General features: G+C 54.2%; 3 protein-coding genes across 12 annotated transcripts in view; 1 reads left to right on the top strand and 2 right to left on the bottom strand.

Moving 5' to 3' along the window:
* Psd (pleckstrin and Sec7 domain containing) overlaps window positions 1–5419 on the bottom strand; it is a 15202-nt gene extending 9783 nt beyond the window's left edge. Inside the window, exons 1-6 of one of the 3 annotated variants that reach the window (XM_029544714.1) lie at window positions 5360–5419; window positions 4433–4489; window positions 2494–3234; window positions 2126–2228; window positions 1343–1697; window positions 258–698 (exon numbers count right to left, since the gene is read on the bottom strand). In XM_029544714.1, coding sequence (XP_029400574.1) covers window positions 258–698; window positions 1343–1697; window positions 2126–2228; window positions 2494–3150 — 1556 coding nt within the window. In that variant the 5' untranslated portion in view covers window positions 3151–3234; window positions 4433–4489; window positions 5360–5419. The other 2 variants (XM_021207847.2, XM_029544712.1) reach the window with 2 other exon arrangements.
* A 1037-nt stretch (window positions 5420–6456) lies between these two features.
* On the top strand, window positions 6457–8689 carry Fbxl15 (F-box and leucine rich repeat protein 15). 2 transcript variants are annotated; one of them, XM_029544726.1, is made up of 5 exons: window positions 6464–6564; window positions 6671–6800; window positions 6979–7132; window positions 7377–7882; window positions 8350–8687. In XM_029544726.1, the coding sequence occupies exons 2-5, from the start codon at window positions 6748–6750 to the stop codon at window positions 8537–8539; spliced, it is 903 nt and encodes a 300-aa protein (XP_029400586.1). In that variant the 5' UTR covers window positions 6464–6564; window positions 6671–6747; the 3' UTR covers window positions 8540–8687. The 2 variants fall into 2 exon arrangements, with proteins under 2 accessions (XP_021052848.1, XP_029400586.1); XM_021197189.1 differs by having other exon boundaries at window positions 6457–6800; window positions 8350–8689.
* A 95-nt stretch (window positions 8690–8784) lies between these two features.
* On the bottom strand, window positions 8785–16740 carry Cuedc2 (CUE domain containing 2). 7 transcript variants are annotated; one of them, XM_021197226.2, is made up of 9 exons: window positions 16647–16740; window positions 10838–10918; window positions 10139–10282; window positions 9982–10043; window positions 9772–9845; window positions 9508–9687; window positions 9304–9365; window positions 9167–9227; window positions 8785–9082 (listed from the first exon to the last, which is right to left on the bottom strand). In XM_021197226.2, exons 2-9 carry the CDS (start codon window positions 10909–10911, stop codon window positions 8936–8938), a joined length of 804 nt encoding a protein of 267 aa, XP_021052885.1. In that variant the 5' UTR covers window positions 10912–10918; window positions 16647–16740; the 3' UTR covers window positions 8785–8935. The 7 variants fall into 7 exon arrangements, with proteins under 7 accessions (XP_021052885.1, XP_021052867.1, XP_021052878.1 ...); XM_021197208.2 differs by having other exon boundaries at window positions 9772–9899; XM_021197219.2 differs by having other exon boundaries at window positions 10838–10921.
* Window positions 16741–20902: the final 4162 nt, after the last annotated feature.

The raw sequence follows: 20902 nt of genomic DNA on the forward strand, positions 1-20902 counted from the left end.
CCAGGAGAGAGAGAGGATGTTCTCTGGGGATCCTTCCATCCTGAATCATGGTTTCTCCAGTCACTGGATCTGAGCCCAGGGAGGGAGCTGCAGGGGGCCAATGGCAGGAGGCCTCCAAATGGGAAAACAGACATCTGTTAACCACCCGCTCTTGGTCAGGAATATATAAATGACTTCCTCATTCTGGGGTTCTGTCCCTTAATCAGCAGTTCCTGGGGGGCCAGGGATTGGGGTGACCAGTCAAAGAAAATACTCACCTGCCCAGGGGTGCTGCCCCCAGCCCAAAGCTATCCTCAGAGTGGGAGGGACTAGGAAGCTCTTTCCTTGGGGCCAGAGTGGCCCCAGCATCTGACTCTTCCACCTCCCTTCTCTGGGTCCAAGGACCATCAGCAGCAGAGCTGGTGCCAGAATCAGGTTCCAAAGGGGCAAGTGGGGCAGGTGCAGGTGGGTCAGGCCGGGGAGCTGGGGGTTGGGGAGGCATCTCAAAGGTGAAGAAGGGGCTCTGGGTTGGGCCAGGTGAGGCCAGGGCCTCCAGGGAGGCAAGGCTACTATAGGAGGTGCCCTTGGCCCGGTGTGACTCCATGATAGCTTCAAACACACAACTGAAGGAGTCAGGCCCATCCGCTGAGGGGCTGGTCCCAGGCAGGAAGGGTACCGGTGACTTGAGAAGCCCAGAGTGAGGCATGTGGTCCCCTGGCCTGCAGAGGCAGGGAGAACATCTGATCAGCTCCTCAGAGTCAGGCCTTGGCAGGGTTTCATTGAACCCTTGCTGACTGGCACAAGGGTGATCACTCCCTTCCCACAGACCCGAACCCCATGAAGTTCAGCCTTTCAGAGGCGAGCGTCCCAGCCATGCCCATCCGCAGCACCCAGTCCCCTCCCCCTCCACAGTAATCTCCCTCTCCCCTCCTTTCCCTGATCCGCTTCCCTCCTGCCATCCCTTTTCTATTTCTGGCAACATCTTAGGAGATGCAGCTCCAAGCTGCAGTGGGGCGTGAGACAGAAAGGAAAAGCCCCCACATTTCCACGTTCTCCTGCCAGGACCCAGGATCCAGCCCATGCTCCCCTGTCCTCAGGCTAGCTCCCATGCCCCCAGTTTGGCCTCTGGCTTTTAGCCACTGATAATTTAGAACCCTGCCTGGTCCACGTGGCTGCCCGGCCTCCCAGCCTCGCCAATGGCACCAATGCCTATACATTCCTAATGTTCTCCCAGGCCTCAGGGCTCTGTCTGGAACCCCCTTTCCACACTCCTAGTCCCCACCATCTGTCTTCTCCACCCCTGGTCCTTGCTAGGGGCAGTAAAAAAAGAGCAAGCCACTTTCACCGAAGTAGTCCCACTCACCGGGACCCCTCCGAGGCCTCAAACACCTCATCATCCACGTCCTCTTCACCGCCTGCCTCATCATCTTCATTACCACTGCCCAGACTGGAAGAAGGGCCAGGGCATGGGCTAGGTCGTGAGGCAGGTGGTTGGGCAGTGCCATGGGGGCCCTCAGAGCTGGGCTGACTCTCGATGGCAGAGTCAGCCTCCTCCCGCTCAGCCAGCACCTCATCGATGTCAGTCTCTCGGTAGCACCTCAGGGGCACCTTGTCCAGGTCTGTCTCGGAGTACTTGGCTGCTCGCCCCACAGCCACCCCAGAGCCTTGCTTGGAGCCCACCCCACGTGATGGGAGGACCTGCTCTGGGGGCTTAGCACCTGTATGCACAGACAGCAAGGTCAGGAGGTAAGTCATGTTGGCTAGCTTCCCCAAGGTCTTACATGGGCTGGAAACTCTTCATCATTTACCACTGTGCATCTGTCACACCCTTTACTTGATCCAAATGCCTGCGGGACTCATCTTAAATCAAGACCCTATCAAATAACCGTGAAGAAACCAGACTTTTTTCTAGTCCTAGGAGTAACCCTTGATATCTGGCCCTCCGCTCCTCTACTACCCAGTTTCCTCCAGAGCCCAGCCCAACCCTCAGGACACAGATGAGAGACTGGAGCCTGGAGAGACTTTGGCTGACTCAGGAGCCCAGGGAAGGCAAACGGGAGGAGGTCTAAGGGATGCCTCTTTGCCAGGCCTCAGCTGCTGTAGAGAAGGTCCTGCCCTCCTCCCAAGGGCTAAGTCCAAGCCTTACCTGAGCTGGGGGGGTCCAAGGAGCCATAGAAGAATTCCCACTTGGCTCGAGCGATTCTCTGGGCATGAGAGGAGACTTCCCGGGGGGAGGACCAGGCGTCCCCCTGAGCCAAAGAGGGAGCGAAAGGCACAGGACCCCCAAATGAGAGCCAGACATACAAGGACACAAGAATATGGAGTAGCAGAAAGAAAACCACATGGGACAGAGATGAAGGTGCAGGGACACAGTGACAGAGGGCAAAAAAAAAGCTGATTTAGGACATTAAAGGATTTGGGTGACTGTGAGACAAACCTCAGTCCAACAGGGGCTGAACTTTGTCCCTTAGCTGAGATACTAGGGCCCCAGGCAGCCCAAGGCAGATTTCATACCTGGTTTAGGAATCCGGTGTCTGCAGGTCCTCGGAAGTGTATGGCCAGGTGCTCAGGGGTCCCCCCCAGCCCATTGGGGAGGGAGGAGTAAAGCCCATCTGCCCCAGAGCATTGGGGTGGGACCAATGGCCTGCGTGAGGGGTCCCTGCTGCCAGGAAGAACAGAGCCTCCTCCAGCTGGGAGTGGGTCTGATGTGGATGCCTCTAGCCGCAACTTCCGGTTGCAGCCAGGTCCAAGGGCTGGGGTGGGCCTTGGGGCAGAAATCCCGCCCAGGTCCCAGCTCCGACTCAGGCCTCCAGAAGCAGGTAGGCCATTCAGTGGCCTCACACTGGCCTTCTCCACAAAACGGAAGATGACCACAGAACTCTGTGCCCCTGGTGGAGGCTGCCCAGTGGGTGAAGAGGGTCCCCAGGGTGAGGGAGCTAGATGGGGTGAGGGAGGGGCTCGCAGAGGGGTACAAGGTGCTGTCACACGTCCCAGATCCCGGCCTCGAGGACCCGGGCCCACCACTCGTCGTATAAGGGATCCTGTGCTGCCATACATGCTGGCTGGGGGACTTTGGGGCACTGGGCCTTCCGGGAGCCAGCGACGAGGACATCGTGGTGGGGAGATGGCACAGTCGCCTTCTGAGCAGAAGCGCATGGCACCCTGGGCCATGCTGGAGCCGGGGGGTCAGGCTGGGGGGGCAGGGATGGCGAGGCCAGGCAGGGAGTAAGGGGGCTGCATGCTCTTCACACAGGCCTGCAAGAGAGGAAGGAGAGCATGGGTGGAGTGCTTTGGAGTCAGACAGGCGGGGCAGCAGAGACAGAGATGGGAAGGTAGGTTGGGCCTTCTAAGGTCCAGAGACCCATCCTGGGAATGTGGGATCAGCCATCCTAACCCCAGGGGACTCCTGTTTTGGAAAGCTCCTTTCCCTGGAAAGGGAAAGGACTGTCTACTCAGTGGCTCCTCTCCTCCAGTCTGGGAGCCCTGAGCATTACTTTATGATAAAAGAGCAAGCTATCAGCTCGTCGAGTTCGGTTCTGGGGCAGTTGGGCACTCTTTCGCGGGTGGAGGCTGGTATCTTATCTTCTGGATCATAGAGGCCATGGGTCCTCTATGGTTCCACTTATGGGGGACCCTTACTTAGGAGAAACCATGCTTCTGTGAAGGAGAGGGAGGAAAAGGGGTGTTGCATGGGGATGATGGAGTGTTGAGAGAGAGGGAAGAGGAGAGAAGGAAGGTCTGAAGAGGCCTTAACCTCAGTTTATAAATTGCTGAGTGGGAAAGAGACATTCTATTCTCCATATCAGTACACACACACACACACACACACACACACACACACACACTTATAAACACACACAAGAATTCATATACCCACACGCAGAAGGACAAAGCATCAGTACAGTTAACACATTCACAGGCAACTCCCTCCAGTACACATGCAGCACTGCTCATAGACACACCCTCACACAATCACAGTCATAACAAATATGTGTATGACGGAAAAGCACATGCTTGTTTTACACACACACACACACACACACACACACACACACACACACACAGATCACCAAATAGGAGCACACAAAGAGGTTTCCAAAATTCAGGTTCTCATTCCCTGATGCACACAGAGGCAGGTGGACCAGAGACCCCCTGTAACAATCATAAACACAGATGCATATTTGCACACAGAATCAGAGACACACATTCTCTCCTCCCCGCACCAGTAACCGAGTCTGGGTGGGTGAGGGGGTTGCACCACATCCCTCTCCCCCAACTCCAGGGGTATGAAATATCTTGTCCAGCCCAGGAGGGACCATAAAAGAAAACGGGGCCTCTGCTGGCAAAGCAGCAGCGTAGAGAAAGCTGTCAGAAGCAGCACCCCGGCCACACAGGTTCTTAGAGCTCAACAGGAGCCTGCGCAGGCCCTCCTCCAAGGCACCCCAGTACTCACCGCTGCTCGTCAGGAGCTGGAATCGAAGAGAGGCAGAGAGGCTGGGCCCCCGCTCAGCTGTAAAAGCAGCAAGGCTCCCGCTTGCTCCAGGCCCGCCCGCCCGCCCGCCTCTCAGTCCCTCCTCCACCCCTCCCCACGCTCTGCTCAAGCAACGCTAATCCCCCTCCTTCCAACCTCCCTCCTTTCCCAGGGCCCTAAGTCCCAAAGAATGCCACCACCTAGTCACCATCACTACCTAAGACTCACAACCAGAGGAAAGGGAGAATGAAGAAAACCCCATTCTGTTCCCTAAACCCTCATATGCCCCACCCCACTCCTGTTCAGTTCTCTCTCGTCCATCATCTGAACCACACGTAGGGTCCAGATGCATACGCCTGTCCTGCTCCAGACCCCACGCGTGTCCCTAGGAGGCTGCCACATGACCTGTTACATGCCACACGCGCTCCCGCCCCCACAAGCACGCGGCCACGCAAAGCACACGGTACGGAGTAGATCGGACCCGCCCCCTAAAACCAGAAGACCCAACTATGGAAGGGACATGAGGCGAATGCAGTCTTAAACACTTTGGGGTTCTGAACCTCAGACCCAGGAGTCCTGTCCTGAACCCCAACCCGGAGCGCAGAGGAAGGATAAATCAGTCTCCAGGAAGAACTTCCTTACTGCCTAGGTTAATCGTCCCGCCTTTTCAGGGGCGAGAGTTTAGAAGGGATGACCCCGAGACTGGGACAAGAACACAGGCAAACCTTGTGCCCTTGCAGGGTGGAAAAGGGTCTGTCTCTTTTAGGAAAACGCCACACGAGTTACTATGGTAACTATTCTCCTTTGGAAGGCCAAGACTGGCAAGTTATGACCTGGGAAGGAAGAGAGGGTCGATTCGGGTGGCCAGAGGGTACGAGGACGTTCGAAGAGGGGGTGCGCGGGGCTCACCGCGGGGAGGGGTGGCGCGAGTTCCGCGAGGTGCTGAAGGGGACAGCGCCAGATTTGTCGTAATGCGCAAGCGCAGAGGCGCGAACAAAGGGGAGGGGTGGAGGCGCGCGCCCGGAGGTGGTGCGCGCCCACATCTATCTTGCAGAGATCCTTTCAGGCGACCCCTTCCCCAAGTAGACTGAGAAGGAAGCAATCCCCTCATCCACCTTCACCCTCTTCTGTCTTTCCGGTGCCAGTTTGCTTCTCCCTTTATGCTACATTTAGTAATGAGGTAGTGTAGAAGGAATTCTGGGAAAACCAGGATTTCTGTTTTTTTTTATCCTTGCTTCGTTTGATCCTGGTTAGGGAGCTTCCTCCCTAGAGCCTCGATTTGCCTGTCTTTAAAATGGACGGTCCTCCCTACTTTTGCTGATGTACCCAAACCCCTGATGAGATAAGGGATGGGAAGCAGTTTTCGTTACGAAGCGGCTGAAATGTTTGCACAAGGGCACGCAACCATGTAGGTAGGATGCAGCGGCCTTACAGTCTTTCGCATGCCCCACACCCACCTCAGATGCTGGAGGAAAATATTACGCCAGGTGTTCCCCAGAGAGGGACTTGGGCTTAGTATCTGGGGCGCAGTGAAAGAGGAGCCTAATGATTGAGCTTTGGGAAGTCACTGTCCCTACGATTAATCCAGGGCCAGTCAAGAAGCAGTAGGGCTAGTGGGCTGCGCTGAGCAGGCATTCCTCTCGGTCTCTGGACTGCTGGAAAGCAGGCCTGGCTGGTCCTATATAGTCCTTTCTCCTTAGGCAAAGAGCCGGCTTACGCTGCCCTGGAGTGGAAAGAGATGGATGTCATGATTGTGCACTTCACAAGGAATGGCAGGTTTAAACAAGTGTGCTTGATAATAAAAGCCCTAGCGTGGCCCATTTAATCCAGTCAATTGCTTATTGAGCACCTACTACATACCAGCTAGTTATAGTCTGGGCAGTCTCTCCCTCTTTTTCTTTTTCCAAAGTCGCTTAAAGGCGACCAGAGGACAGAAGGAGGCACTCGGTAACCTAGGAGTCCTGGCTCCGCCCCTTCTGCCTTTGGCCTTGTCTGCTCCTCCCATCACCACTCAGAGGCGGCTACTGGCCTGCAACGAAGAGCGAAAGCAGTCTTCGCTCGCCACTACTCCAGCCTCGGGCTTCAAGCCCTGTAAGCGGAGAAGACATCTAATGGTACATCACTGGTCTGTTCTGCCTCAGTTTCGGGATCCATCCGAAAAGCTTCCCGATAAGGATTCTCAGTGAGACTGCACTCGATTAAATCGGTCTGTCTCTTCAGACCCAGGAGGCGGGCTCGCCGCAGCCGCTTCAAGGCCAAAGCGAGTGGCGCTTACTGCGCACGCGCACTAGACAGCGATGGAGCCACCAATGGAGCAGTCCGGAAGGGAGCAAGAACCAGGAGCTGTCAGGTACCGAGCACTGGAGGGGCCTAGGGAAGGGGAAAAAAAAAAAAAAAAAAGACCCGCGGGAGGGCAGCCGAGTCGGGGCGGGACGCGGATCCCTCTTGCCAGCCGGGACTCTGGGGTATAACAGAAGGACTCGCACGTAACAGCGGCCCCGGGACGTCAATGCCGCTTTCCCACTCAGGCTCCTGGACCTGCCCTGGGAAGACGTGCTGCTCCCGCACGTCCTGAACTGGGTCCCGCTGCGCCAGCTGCTCCGGCTGCAGCGCGTCAGTCGCGCCTTCCGGGCGCTCGTTCAGCTGCACTTGGCGAGGCTGCGCCGCTTCGACGCCGCTCAGGTGAGCCGGGGCCCGGAGCCCCGCCCCGCCCACGCGACCGTCGCCCCGCCTCCAGGCCGGCCCCTGCTGCGCGGTAAACCCTTCCCGACCTCGGGTGCGGCGTGGAGAGTTCCAGAGGGCAGCGGCTCGGAGGGAGCTCGGTGTCCCTCCAGGGAGGGCAGGGGGCAAAGCCCCGAAGTTAGGCGGCTGCCAGGCAGTGGCCTGCCCCGGGGACAGACTGAGTCTCCGTGCCTCCCGCCCGCAGGTGGGTCCGCAGATTCCACGGGCGGCACTAGCCCGGCTACTGCGGGATGCTGAGGGGCTGCAGGAGCTGGCGCTGGCTCCGTGTCACGAATGGCTGTCGGACGAGGACCTGGTGCCGGTGCTGGCACGGAATCCACAGCTCCGGAGCGTAGCTCTGGCCGGCTGCGGCCAACTGAGTCGCCGAGCGCTCGGGGCACTGGCTGAGGGCTGCCCGCGTCTGCAGCGCCTTTCCCTCGCTCACTGTGACTGGGTGGACGGGCTGGCACTGCGTGGCCTCGCTGACCGCTGCCCGGCTCTGGAGGAGCTAGACCTCACCGCCTGTCGCCAACTCAAGGACGAGGCCATCGTGTACCTGGCGCAGAGACGCGGCGCGGGCCTCCGCAGCCTCTCGTTAGCAGTCAACGCCAATGTGGGGGACACTGCGGTCCAAGAGTTGGCTCGCAACTGCCCGCAACTTGAGCACCTAGACCTCACCGGCTGCCTTCGGGTCGGAAGCGATGGTGTCAGGTGCCTGGGCATGGGGGCGGTACGGTAGGAAGTGGGCAGTCACATTGGGGATAGGGGGGCGGGTTGTACTTGTCAAAGACCCATCAGAAAGACCTCTGGCAGTTTTTAGGCTAGAAAGTGTACAATTAAAACCAAAAACAAAAAAAAAAAACAAAAAAAAAACTTAGGAGCTAAGATTGACACACAGAGATGTCACATAAAGTTGATTTTTGGCATTTCTGCAACAAGGTGGGTAATCTAGAAACACTGGAAGGAACTATGGATTGGTACTCTCTAAGACCCAGAAGCCCCAAATGAGCCTGGAGTCTGTAATCCCTTCCTGGCCCCTTCCCTTAGGGACAGTAAAAAAAGAGCAGACCCAGAGCTGGAAGGAAAGCTAGAATTTGCTGGAGCCAGCTGCAGGTTTAGTGGGCTGGCCCTCCAGACCGTGAGATTCCGCACCAAGCATCACCCTGCTCCTCCCTCAGGACGCTGGCGGAGTACTGCCCGGCGCTGCGCTCTCTGCGGGTGCGGCACTGCCACCATGTGGCCGAGCCCAGCCTGAGCCGCTTGCGGAAGCGTGGTGTGGACATCGACGTGGAACCACCCCTGCACCAGGCCCTGGTGCTACTCCAGGACATGGCAGGCTTCGCCCCCTTTGTCAACCTACAGGTCTGACTTTCCTTGGGGTGGGAGCACAGCTGGACTGTGTAGCCCGGGCTTGACGCTGAGCCATAGGGAAACTGAACTGTGGGGGCCTGTGGTTGAGAGGCATGTGATATGCCCTGTCCCACCCTGGAATTTCAAATAAAGAGCTTTTTACCCCTTATTGCGTGGTGCATAGGGGATGGGAAGCTGGGAACTGGTCAGAGAGACAGCTTTTTTTCCTGCCCTGGGGGCAGAAATGACTAGAATGAGCAGACACCTTCCTTGGACCACTTTTACTGTGCCCTTGAAGGAAGCCCCAAGAATAAAACACTAGAGCAAGAGCCCGGAGAAGGGACATGGTAGATGGGAAGGTGTCTGCATCCCTCTGGGATCAGCAGTGCCCGGCCGGCAGAGTCCAGCACCACCTCAGTGGAAGCGGTACTTCCTGGCCGGCTTGAGGTTGATGTATGTGGCCTTCATCTCGTCGGCCTCGGGGCTCCGGATATCTTTGAATCGCTCTCCTTTGGTGCTCACTACTTGGTTGTCGATGTACCGGATCAGCTTCTTGGGGGCCTGTCAGGCAATCAGGCAGTGACTGACGAAAGCCAGGGCTTGGCACAGCTCATTCCACACCACCAGCTGCATCACCCCTCTTACCTCCTTGGGAGCCACAGGTCGGTGAGTTTTCTGGTCCTCTGCCCTGTCCACCATCATGTACCTGTCAAACGGGCCGCATGAAGCCCCAGCCACCTGGGAGACCCTCCGAGGCCCGGCCCGGCCCGGCCCAGACTTACTTCTGAAGGATGAAAGGCTTCAAGTCATCCTTCTGAGGGCCTCTGAGGCGCCTGGGCAAGTCCTGCAGATACAGGAGACCTATTCTAGGCCCAGTGGTAACAACAGAGGCAGAGATGAAGGCAGGCAGGGTGTGCACTTAGCAAGAAGGCCTAGTGAAGCTGAGGTTACTGGGGTGAGGGTGGGGTGGGGCTGAGAGAGGATACCTGACTTGGGCCGTCCCAGCCTGGAGGCCCCTCTTCCTTGCCCTCTACCAGCATGTGCACAGCTTCCTCCAAGTCCCCCCGAGCTTTGGCCAGCACCCACTGGGCCTGCTCCATAGAACAGGTAGGGAAGACCTCCAGGAGCACATCGACTCCTGGCAGTTCTTCCTCTGCAGCAGCTGCCTGTGAGCACAAAGGTCAACAGTAGGTTCTGCTTCTTCCCTTCCCACCCCGAGATCCTTCGTGGGTGCTCTCCTCTAACAGTACCTCATCTAGGGTGTTCCCAGGAGCAGCAGGAGGCCTGCTCTCTTCTTTGAGCTTTTCAGGTTGCCTCAGGGTCTCTGGAAAAATGGGCACCTGACCTTGGACACAGGAGCTCTGTGGGTGCAGGTTCTCTTCAAGAGGCAGAGAGGGTATCGGATTTGGCAGGGCTCGGGCGGGGATGTGAATCTTCCAAATAACAGGTCCCCAACTCACCTTTGTTCCTAGCATCGCTCAGCTGCACCGAGAGCTTCTGCATCATGTCTCCTATTATACCCCTGAAAGGGCAGAGAAGGCGGTGGGGGGGACCACTCTTCCCCAACCCCAGCCAGCCAACCTGCCCCTCCTCCTTTTTGCCCTAGCCAAGCCTTACCTGGGGATGTGGGCAAAGCCAGGCACATAAGCCTCCATCATTTCAGTGAAGGCCTCCATATCAAAGTTCTCCTCTGATGGCCCTGAGGGGCCCAGGTCCTCCAGGACCCCAAGCACATAGGAGAAGATGACTTCATCCAAACCACTGTAGGAAAGAGCAAGTCCACGGGGCCAGACACTGGATGTGTGCAGCAGCCCGACCGAGTCGAAGACCTCACTCCTCAGTTTCACGGGGCCCCTGAGTCAGCTCAGTCCTTGAGGCCCACCTCCTCCCAAGTCCTTCAGCTTAGTCCTCCGTCAGCGCAGTGTAGGTGATAGACACAATATGAGCGATAAGACCATCCAAGCAAATACAAATCAACTCTCCAGGGCTGGAGAGATGGCTCAGTAGTTAAGAGCGCTGACTGTTCTTCAGAGGACCCAAGTTTAATTCCAGCAACCATGTGAAGTAGCTGCCTACACTGCCAGCCCCATGGTGCCTGACACCCTCTTCTAGGCTCCACGGGCAACTGCACGTGCATACACAGTGGTTAAGAGTGCTCACTGTAACTGGGGCTCAGTTCCCACCTTAGAACAGGACTGAATAGTTTCTAATCATCTTGGCTAGACCACCACCCACATGGTAGACCTAGATCCACAGTATTATCTGGCAGCAGCCTCTCTGAATCTGGCCTGTCCCTTCAGCAGGCGCTGCCCTTACCTGAGGTCTGCCTCTGGTAGGTGTGCCTGAACGAAGGTGAGGAGGGCTGAGCCGACGATCCTCTCCAACTCCATGCTGGGCCTTCTGAAGATACACAAGACAGAGTTGCCAAGTCTCTGGCCTGCCTCCACCCACTGGGCCACGGGGCAGCAGCCCTGCTCTCCCTTCTGAGGCTGAACCAGCTGTTGATGTTGCCCTCCTAGCTCCTGCGAACAGAGCCTCCCACTTCTACCTCCTTCAGCCCCAGACAGGGTCCAGCACTGTCTCTAGAAAACTTCCAAGGGGAGTTGAGCCCCTCCCCATCTCCTGTGGTGAGAAGCTGAGGTCTTGGGGTCACATGCTTCTGGCTAAGGAATCTCCTCACTGAAGGGGCTACTTGGTCCCCAACTCCAAACACAAGAGGCCTCATTGTCCAGCCCTGTAAAGGAGGTCTCAGGACCAAGCACAGCCCTTCCCCCATCCAGGATAGGCCACCCACTCTGTGCACAAAGGGACTTCTTTTTTTGCTCGGGAGCTTATATAAAGGAGAAGTCGTACATGGATTCTCTCCTCTTGCCAAATCCCTGCCTTTGCAACAGTCTGGGCCACGAGAGACCTTTGTCATCTTCCAGTCTATAGAGTACCACACAATCTGGTCCTTGCCCACTTCAATCTCACACTCCCTCCTCATTCGAACTATCGAATGCCCTTGCTGTTCCTTGCACTAACTAGGTGTCTTATTCATTGGTGGGTCCTAGTGCCCACAAAAATGTCTGCATTTAGCAAGTGCTAGGTAAATACTTGCTGGCTTAATTCATCTCCATGCTTTTAAAAATAGATTTGTTTATTTTAAAGATTTATTTATTTTTATATATGTGAGTACACCGTCGCCGTCTTTGGACATACCAGAAGAGGGCATCAGATCCCATTACAGGTGGTTGTGAGCCTCCATGTGGTTGCTGGGATTTGAACTCCAGACCCCCTGGAAAAGCAGTCAGTGCTCTTAACTGCTAAGCCATTTCTCCAGCCCCAAGATTTATCATTTTTCTTTTCTGTGTATGAGTGTCAGCCTGAGTGTATATATGGGCACAAAGGTATATGCCCAGTGCTCATGGAGGTCAGAAGAGGGCACCTGATCCATTAGAACTGGAGTTTCAAAAAGCTTTAAGCCACCATGTGGGTGGTGGGAACTGAACCTGTGTCCTTTGCAAAAGCAGCCAGTGCCCTTAACTGCCAAGCCAGCTCTCCAGCCCCCATTTCCATGCTTCTGACTCCTCCAAACTCTGTATGGGAGCCAGGGATGCACAGATGGTAGGAATGGCTCAAGACTCAGAGACCCAAATGTCAGGCAGTCCTCTCACATGGAAAGCTCTAGCGTTGCCTCAGAATCCATCTACCCCAAACTCAACTCCACAGGTCCACTTCCCTTGGCAAACACACACCACTCACGCAGCTACCACACATGAACTTGGGGGTACTCTCGATCTTGCCCTTCCTCACCCCTCCCAGGACCCAAACGATCAAACCAAATCCTACCGTCTACTTTCCCTCCTGCTGACTTCGCCCTCGTACAGCTTCTCTTCCTCCATCTCAGCTAGCATTTCTCAGGCTAAGGTTACTAGTTATTTTTCAGGTTTTGGTCTACTGAAGTTGAACCATATAACTCCCCAATTTTGTTTGGAATAGTTTTGCTCAATATTTGCCCTTTCAGCAACACCACCTAGGTCTCCTAAGATCACAGCACCTGGTGTGCTCCCTGTCTGCAGGGATTTCTCCCCGGGCTCTTTGCTTTTGTCCCCTTCTCTGTTGTCCTCTGATGCAAGGCCACCTCCCTCCTTCCCCTGCCGCTTTCTTTCTCTCAGCAGTGTCTCCTCTGGGCCTGTCCTACGCACAACTGTATGTCACCAACTCTGGTTCAGTCTGTGACCTACTCGTCCCTCTACTTCACTGACACCACTATATGGAGAGCTTACAGGTATCTCACACTTTGCATGTCCCCAAGGGACATCCTCTCTTACTAACCCCCCAGGTCCCCCCTAAATGCAGATCCAGACACAGAGCTATTCCAGCCATGACACCACCCTACCATTGCTTCCCACCAAGCAATTAGTTACCAAATCCTGACTATTCTCTAACACATCTACTTTGTATGTGTGTAGAGTGTAGTCTAGTGTGGTATGGTGTGGTGTGGTGTAGTGTAGTGTAGTGTAGTGTAGTGTAGTGTGTAGGATGGTGTGGCACTGTGGGTAAATGGAGGCCAGAGGGTAAAAACTGCTTCAGCCACTTCCCTACCTTTTTTGTTTGTTAAAGACAAGGCCTTTCTCTTTAGTACTGGCTGTCCTGGAACTCTCTATGCAGACCAGAATGGTCTTGAACTCAGAGATCCTCCTGCCTCTGCCTCCCCAATGTTGTGATTAAAGGCGTGAACCTTGTTTTTTTTTTTTTTTTTTTTTTTTTTTTTTTTTTTTTTATCTCTTTTTTTTTTTTTTTTTTTTTGTTTTTTGAGATAGAGTTTCTCTGTGTAACCCTGTCTGTCCTGGAACTCAGAATTCTGCCTCTGCCTCCCGAGTGCTGGGATTAAAGGCGTGCGCCACCATGCCCAGCTTCAGTTATCTCTTTCCTGGTGAACCTAGAGCATTCCATTTTGGCATTTCTAGCTGGCCTCGGCACTCCTGTCTTCCATCTCTTCCCCAGCAACGTCCTCTCCACACCAGAGCTGTATGATCTACTTAAAGCCCAACTTAAAGTTGGGGCTGGAGAGATGACTCGATCAATGGTGACTGGTACTTACTGCTGTGTGAGGGTACCAGAGTTTGTATGTTAGCACCCACACCCGGAGGCTCCCAATATGGTCTGACACCCCTTTTTGCCCTACTCCAACACAATAAAGCTTTTAAAAATGGTGATGTGGTGGCACACACCTTTAATCTCAGCACTCAGCAAGCAGAAGTAAGTGGACCTCTAAGTTTGAGGCCAGCCTGGTCTACATAGTGAGTTCTGGGCCAGTCAGGGCTTCAAAGTAAGACCCCATAAATTAATTAATTAATATTAAACTTAACAATGACTCTCTATGATGTTTTCAGAAAGTCTAGAATCTTTCTGTGGCCTCTGAGTTAGGGCCTTATCCCCACTTTTTTTTTTTTTTCTCCAGCTTCTCTAGCCTCATCACAACATCCCTGGACCACTCCTCTCCACCCTGGCTTGCTTTCAGTTTGTCAACATGCCGGGGCACACTTTAGGGCTAGTCTACCTACCACCAGAGTGCGCTTCTTACTTCCCGGAGCTTTCTCAGCTATAGTTAATGACCTATTCGGACCATGTTTAATGTTTCTTCGGGTTGTTTTATGAAGTCAAAGACAATGCTCCTGTCTCTCTCTTCCCCTCGCACCCTGCCCCAACCCTAGCTTATTCTATGTACACTCAACATCCTTGGGAACTGGGCACTCAAACATCAGTGACTCCCGTCTGAAGGATGGGTGAAGCCCACTGAGTTTAACGGAGCAGTGAGTCACCTGAATAAACTGCCCAGTTAGATCCTAGTTCAGGGCATGTAGCTCAGTGGTGAAATGCCTGCATGTATTAGGCCCACAGCTGGGTCCTCAGCAACTCTCCCGTGTCAAGTTAACACTCCGAGAATGAGGGATATCGAGATTCCCACAGAATCTGATCCTCTCATTGATGGAGCTGTGACAGAACAAGCCACTTTGGGAGGGAGGACTGAGTAACTCCCATCTCCCAAGGAGATGACCACCCTCTGCCCTTAGCCATGGACCTCTGTGCAGGGGCAGAACCCCTTAGCCCAGGCATTCTAACCCCATCATGCAACTCCCCTGAAAAGCCAGCCTCCTCCAGAGACCTACCCAACCTTCGCACCCTGGCTGTTGACAGTGGTCTGGGAACCCCTGCAAGGAAAAAAATGTGGCCGCCTATGGAATTTGCCCAGTTTCTGGGGAAGCTTTTTCAGAGATATATGTGATGTCTCTGGACCAACCAAAGGATGGGGGCTGCAAAGTTGCTGCTGGGGATCTCCTCACTGTCTTCAGAGGAAAAACCTTCTTCCTTTGAGGTTCTGGGGCTGGCTTTTCTGCTAAGGGGGCATCATCACCTGTCCTCTTGGTCTTGGGCTGATCAAACGTGGCCCAGATTCTAACATTTGCCACATCTCTCTTCCCACCCTTCTCTACCCTCCCAGATTCCCCCACATGCCCTTCCTGCTTGCAAGCACCTCCTAATAGTTTTCTCCCCTGAGCTGGGGAAGACTTGAACTAATAAATTGGCTTCTGGAGTCAATCTGAGCATCTTGATTTTTGGTCTGGAGTAAAATCAGGATTTCCATGGGACTTTTCAAATTCCAGATAATAGCCCATAGAATCCCATTACTTCTTGAGAGCCCGATGAGAGATTGCTGTTTGGTGGTACCCATGAAATGTGACATCCATTGTGTCATGAATCCTGCTAAAATACCTCTGATGGAGGCTGGAGAGAGAGATCAACAGTTAAGAGCACTTGTTCCTGCCTTAGACCTAAGTTGGATTCCCCGCACTCACAACTACCCAGAACTCCAGTCCCTGGGGATACAACATTCTCTTTGAGTACCAGGCATGCATGTGGTACACAGACATACATGCAAGCAAAAGAGTAATACACATACGTATAACTTGATTAAATAAATCTAAAAGCATTAGGAAAAATATCTCCGATGATGGTAAGAAGCAGCGTCTACTGACTGCATATAAAGCATTGCATTCACTTTCTTAGTCCTCATAGCCGCTTAAACTGTGGCTAATGCTATGATGCCTGTTACCTGAAAGGAAATGAAGGCCCTGGAAATTTGAGAAACTCCCCTCAGGTCACAGGGTAGGTTAATCGCAGATTCCCACAGGGAAAGTCTCTGTTAACTACTGCCCCGCCTCTCACCTCGCCAGTGGTGTGGCCTTTCTTGCCTGGCCATCAGTCTTGCCTACAGCAGAGCCTTTGCGTGTCCATCCCATCTCCCTGTTCAAAACATCTTTCCCTCTGCCTCTACAAACTTGACTCCTCAGGAATCACTTCCTCTCTACCGCCAACTAACTCGGCTACCCCCATCCTCACTGGCCCGAGATGGCTTGAGAGCCTCCCAAAGGACTAGGTACCAGCCTGCACCCTTCAGACACACTATTAGAGGATGCGGGGCTAAGGGGGATCCTCTCTAAGTAGTGTCATGGTACTCCCTTGGAGTGGAGAGGCACTAAATAGTAATTGAGAGCAGGCCATGAGGATGGAGAATTCCTGGGAAGCAATGTGGGCAGGGGCCCTGGGGAGCTAAGGGAGTAGCAAGGGGTCCTTAGCCCAGAGGTCTCCACTACTTCCGTGCTCTTTAATAAAGACACATGAAGCATGACGAAGACCCTAGCAAATACTATTTCACCCTGATCCCCATGTCAGGTCTCAGGGGTACCATGGACACTGTGGGGAACAGGGGATCCCACCATCCAAAGTCAGGCAGGTGCACAAACCCCAACCCCGGGAGGTGAAGCACAGGAAGTGGGATCCCTTGATGGCCGACCCTTGAAGCAAGAGCTTTTTACTACCGTTAGCAGGGCACTCTTAAGCCTTCAGAAGAGCTGGCCTGAGGACACAGGGACGCAGCAGCCGCTTCGGGAGAGGGTGAGTCACGTGACGAGATAGGCCTGAACGAGCTAGACGTTCCTCCATACAGGAACACGGAGACAATTAGAGAAAGGGGTCCGGCCGACACCCCCCGGGGGGGGGTTACCGTAAGGGAACGCCGGGAGGGGGTACCCTGTGTCAGTGCTCTCTGCGACTCTCCTAAGGCTGGAGGGGAAATCACCTGCTCCGTCAGGCGCCGCCGGCAACTTGTCCCGCGCGGTGCAGGTCTTATCCCCCTAGCCCCACCAACGAGATCAAAGGCGGGGCCCAGAGCAGTTCTCTTCTGGAGGACGCCATGGCGGCCATTTTTGAGAAGGGCGCTTTGCCCATACAAGGGCGGGGCTTCTTCCCTCATTTTCTAATGTCCTTGCGGTTTGGACCGGTTCCTCCCGCGGCCATCTTTGTTTTGGGTAGAGAGGCATGACTGACTTGTTCCCTTTTTGTCCGCTAGAGGTCCCAAACCTTTCGGCATTTATTCCTGAGAGATCCCAGGATATCCCTGCCCGCCTTATTTCCTCTCCCCCAGGACCCCCACCTGGAAATCTTACAGATACCCCTTTCCTCTTCCTTGTCTTTCCGGTCCTTCCTCAATCTGTGTGGCTCACCGATGGATGTGGTGTCTTCTATTGCAAGATCTAACCGTCATATTCCAGCATGTTTTCAATCTGGCTTCAAGCCCTGTTACTGTCAGCTCTTGGGGTCTGACTTCCAGGACCTTATGTATCCCCTTTGTCCCTTATTGATGTCTTCTCAAGATTAAGGTGACTTACAGGGTCTTTGGAAGGTGATGAACATTAAATACTTGAAGTGAGCATAGAACTGAACCCGGGTCCAGGACAGCCTGCAGACCCTCTCCAACCCCAGTGCCCTCCCTCTTGCCTACTCTGGCAGGGCTAATAATCTCGAAGAGACAGGGCAGCTACCCACCAGGACCCAGTAAGTAAAGCCCCAGCTTCTGCCTTCTCTTCCTCGGACTGCCGATGGGGAAGCCCACAGGCATGCCTTCTTTTGAATTAAAATGGGCGCCAAGAATCGCCTTCCATAGCTCACCAGCCAACCCCAGTCTGTAAGGAGGAGCCTCGGTTCTGCGGTTCTGCGCCAGGCACCAAGGAGCTGTTGCTGCTATCTTCTAGAAACTCAGTCCCAGGGGAAAAGTCCCCCCAAACCCCCACCCCTAGGAACTGAAACAGTTTCAAGCTATGGAGAGACAAGATTGCTGCTCTCTCTTCCCCTGTGTCCCTCACCACAGGCTCCCTCCTCCCCAACAGGGTGGGTGGCTGCTGAGGAGAAGGAAGGAGAGGGAGGCACAGGCTTGGCCCATAAAAGCACTGTTGCTGCCAGACTGGCGCTGCTCGGGTTAATAAGAGGTGGGTGACAGCCACTTTGAACTCTGGCCAAGCAGGCCTCTGGAAAGGGAGCAATGGTCTCTCCCATGAGCCCCAGGCTCCTGCCCTCCCTCCCTTCTGGGTCCCCTTCCTCCTCCCCTTTACCCATTGCACAATACAGAGGAGTGTTTAGACCTCGCCACCCCCGTTCCCGGAACCTACAGGTTTCCTCAGCAGGGCCGCCTCTAGTTCTGACCCTGGCCCCCTGCAGCCATCCCCAGCGCTGGGCCTTTCCCCTCCCCATCTCCCATTCTTGCCTGGTTTGCTACTGGATGTAGCTAGGTAGCAGAAAGATAATCCTGTACTCTCAGGGAAGAATGAGGCCAACGAGTTCTAGGGGGAACCTCTCTGTTCCTAACTCAGACTCTGGGGAGACCTAACTCTGTGCAGATGGGGTCAGGTTCTGGGGCCCCAGGACAGAAGGTTCTGCTACTACGGGGGAAGGGACTGCTACAGACAAAAATGTCAGGTGGCATTTCCATTAAGCTCTACAATGGCAGTTCTCAACCTTCCAAAGGCTGAGGCCTTTTAATACAGTTCCTCGTGGTGTGTGTGTGTGTGCGACGGGGGTGGGTGGGTGACCCCCAGCCATAAAACTATTTCCACTGCTATTTCATAACTGTAATTCTTTAATTGTTATGAGTCATAATGTAAATGTCTGCGTTTTCTGATGGTCTTAGGTGACCCTAGTGAAAGGGCCCTTTGATCCCCAAGGGGTTGTGACCCACAGATTGAGAACCACTGCTCTAGAAGCCCATCTGCTAAAGATCCACAGCTAACGTGGCCTTGTCCACAGTTCCTGGTTTTCTGTCCCCTAAATTCTTACTTTCTCCTTCCCCGAGGTGGGAGCCAACTGCTTGAGGGCCCTGGCACAGAGGTCTGGGGGTGCCAAGTGTTGCCTCCTCTCTCCTATTCCCTTAGGTGACTTTTCTAGGCTGCAGGGTAACCCCGACTGTCAGAAAAAGACTTGGAGCCTATGCTGTAAATACTCTGGCTTGTAATTCCCCAGCCGCCGCCCCCTCCCCACCCCCACCCCCATCTTGGAACCTGAAATTGGGGTTCAGCATCAGAGGAAGTGGTTCCTGGCATTAGGAACAAGGAAAGATCCAGAGAGCTTGTCTCTGGGAGAAGGGGGGCTCGTCAGGCACTGAAATCAGGAAGGAGACACTTGGAAGAATGAGTGTGGGGGGTGTCCCCAGCTCTGGCTTGAGGTCAGAAAGGGCTCTCTGGGCAGCAGGCAGCATGCCCGGTCCTCCCACACCTTCCTCCTTTCTCAGAAGAGCCTGCATGGGTGGGTGGGGCTCTGCTGGGGCAGCATGGGGGCCTATTTAAGGAGCTCTGCTCCACCAAGAAGTTGCTTACTGAAGATCCAGCCCCAGGGATGCCAGAGGAGATGCTTTGTGGGTAAGTATTTCTCTGTCCTGGGATGCATTCAGCAGGGGAGGGTGACTCCCTCTCCAGGGACAAGTGAGGACAGTACCCAGCTGTCACTTTAACTCTCCAGGAAATGGAAGTGCATTTCAGGGAGGCCTTCCTCCTTTATTCAGCGATCCCAAACACTCTGAGATCTAGATCTCCAATCTCCCTCCAATCAGGAGGTTTTCCAGGGGCTGACACTTTTGGAGACCCCGTGCAGCCTAGGAAGCTCCTCCAACTGCAGATACATTTTGGCTTTTTCCCCAGTCCCTTACTCCTCTAGTCCCTATACCTGGTGCACCAGAAACACATCTGGGCAGGCAATAATGAGACCCTCAGCAGCCTTAGCCCCTGCCATCCTCTAAGCCTCTCCCCTCATGCTCTTGTTCTTACCTGGTTCTCGTCCGCTTCTCTAGCTGTGGGACCCCATTTTTTTCAGCCCCAAGCTCAGCACCCCACCTCTGAGGGAGTGGGCAGTATTCTGAGATCCCAGGCTATCTGCCGAATGTCGAATCTCAATTTGTCCATGTTGGGATTTGGGGGACATTTACAGAAGGGGGAACCAATGAGAGGGCTCAAGGTGCTTACCACAAAACCTGACACCCCTAAACCCACATGGTGGAATGAAGAAGGCATCTGATCTCACACGCCCTGCCACAGGCACACACAGTTAGTCTCTCTCTCTCTCTCTCTCTCTCTCTCTCTCTCTCTCTCTCTCTCTCTCTCTCTCTCTCTCTCTCTCTCTCTCTCTCTCTCTCTCTCTCTGAATAAATGTAAGAACAGTCCACAGACAGACGAGAGCTCTGCAGGGCAGGCAGCACCCACAGACTGAGAGAACTTTGGCCACCTGGCTCTGAGAACTGAATTCCATAGGCTGTGAGCTCTAGCAGACGCCCTAGGGGCTCAGTTCTGGTGCCCGCCTGTGCCACGCCATCAACACCATCAACACCATCAACACCAAGGCTGTAGGAAACCAGATAGCTCCCAATCACAGCTGTCCAGTGGGTGCTCCCGGAGGCTCCTTAGCCAAACCTTCTGTCTGGCTGTTTAATTTTGGTTTTTTGAGATGGGGTTTCTCTGTGTAGCCCTGGCGGTCCTGGAACTCACTCTGTAGACCAGGCTGGCCTTGAACTCACATATCTGCCTTTCTCTGCCTCCCAAGTGCTGGGATTAAAGGCATTAGCCATCACCTCCAGGCTCCAAACATTATTAATAGCACTGACTTGGGGTACTCTTCTGATCAAAGGCTTCAGGCTCCCCAATCAAATCTATCCTTCTGTGGGGAATGGGGGTGGGGGTTCCTCTGAGACAGGGTACCTGTATAACTCAGAATACCTATAAACCCCAGGATACCTTCACAACCCAGGATACCTATATACTTTTATACAGGATACCTGAATAACCCAGGATAACTATCTAACCATGAGTAACCTGCAACTTCTGCTCTTCCTGCCTCTACCTCCCAAGCGTTTACAGACATGCTCCACTCTATCCGCCCTGGATCTGTTTGCTGTGTGTCAGTCCTCCAGGATGACATCCATTTAGCTCTCAGGCTGATATTCACTGCTGTCTTGTCCGTGATAACTGCAGCTTCCTCCTCCCGCTGGCCGCCTGCTTTCACTCTTGTTGCCCCCTG

The sequence above is a fragment of the Mus pahari genome, chromosome 1 (genome assembly GCF_900095145.1).
Source record: "Mus pahari chromosome 1, PAHARI_EIJ_v1.1, whole genome shotgun sequence".
NCBI lineage: Eukaryota > Metazoa > Chordata > Mammalia > Rodentia > Muridae > Mus > Mus pahari.

Excerpts from the sequence above, each read along its gene's own strand:
- Fbxl15 (XM_021197189.1), top strand. The coding sequence starts at position 6,748 with ATGGAGCCACCAATGGAGCAGTCCGGAAGGGAGCAAGAACCAGGAGCT. Across the intron at positions 6,801-6,978 it reads CAAGAACCAGGAGCTGTCAG|GCTCCTGGACCTGCCCTGGG; the intron begins GTACCGAGCACT and ends TTTCCCACTCAG. Across the intron at positions 7,883-8,349 it reads GTCGGAAGCGATGGTGTCAG|GACGCTGGCGGAGTACTGCC; the intron begins GTGCCTGGGCAT and ends CTCCTCCCTCAG.
- Cuedc2 (XM_021197208.2), bottom strand. The coding sequence starts at position 10,911 with ATGGAGTTGGAGAGGATCGTCGGCTCAGCCCTCCTCACCTTCGTTCAG. Across the intron at positions 9,900-9,981 it reads GAGCGATGCTAGGAACAAAG|AGAACCTGCACCCACAGAGC; the intron begins GTGAGTTGGGGA and ends TGCCTCTTGAAG. Across the intron at positions 9,083-9,166 it reads GACCTGTGGCTCCCAAGGAG|GCCCCCAAGAAGCTGATCCG; the intron begins GTAAGAGGGGTG and ends ATTGCCTGACAG.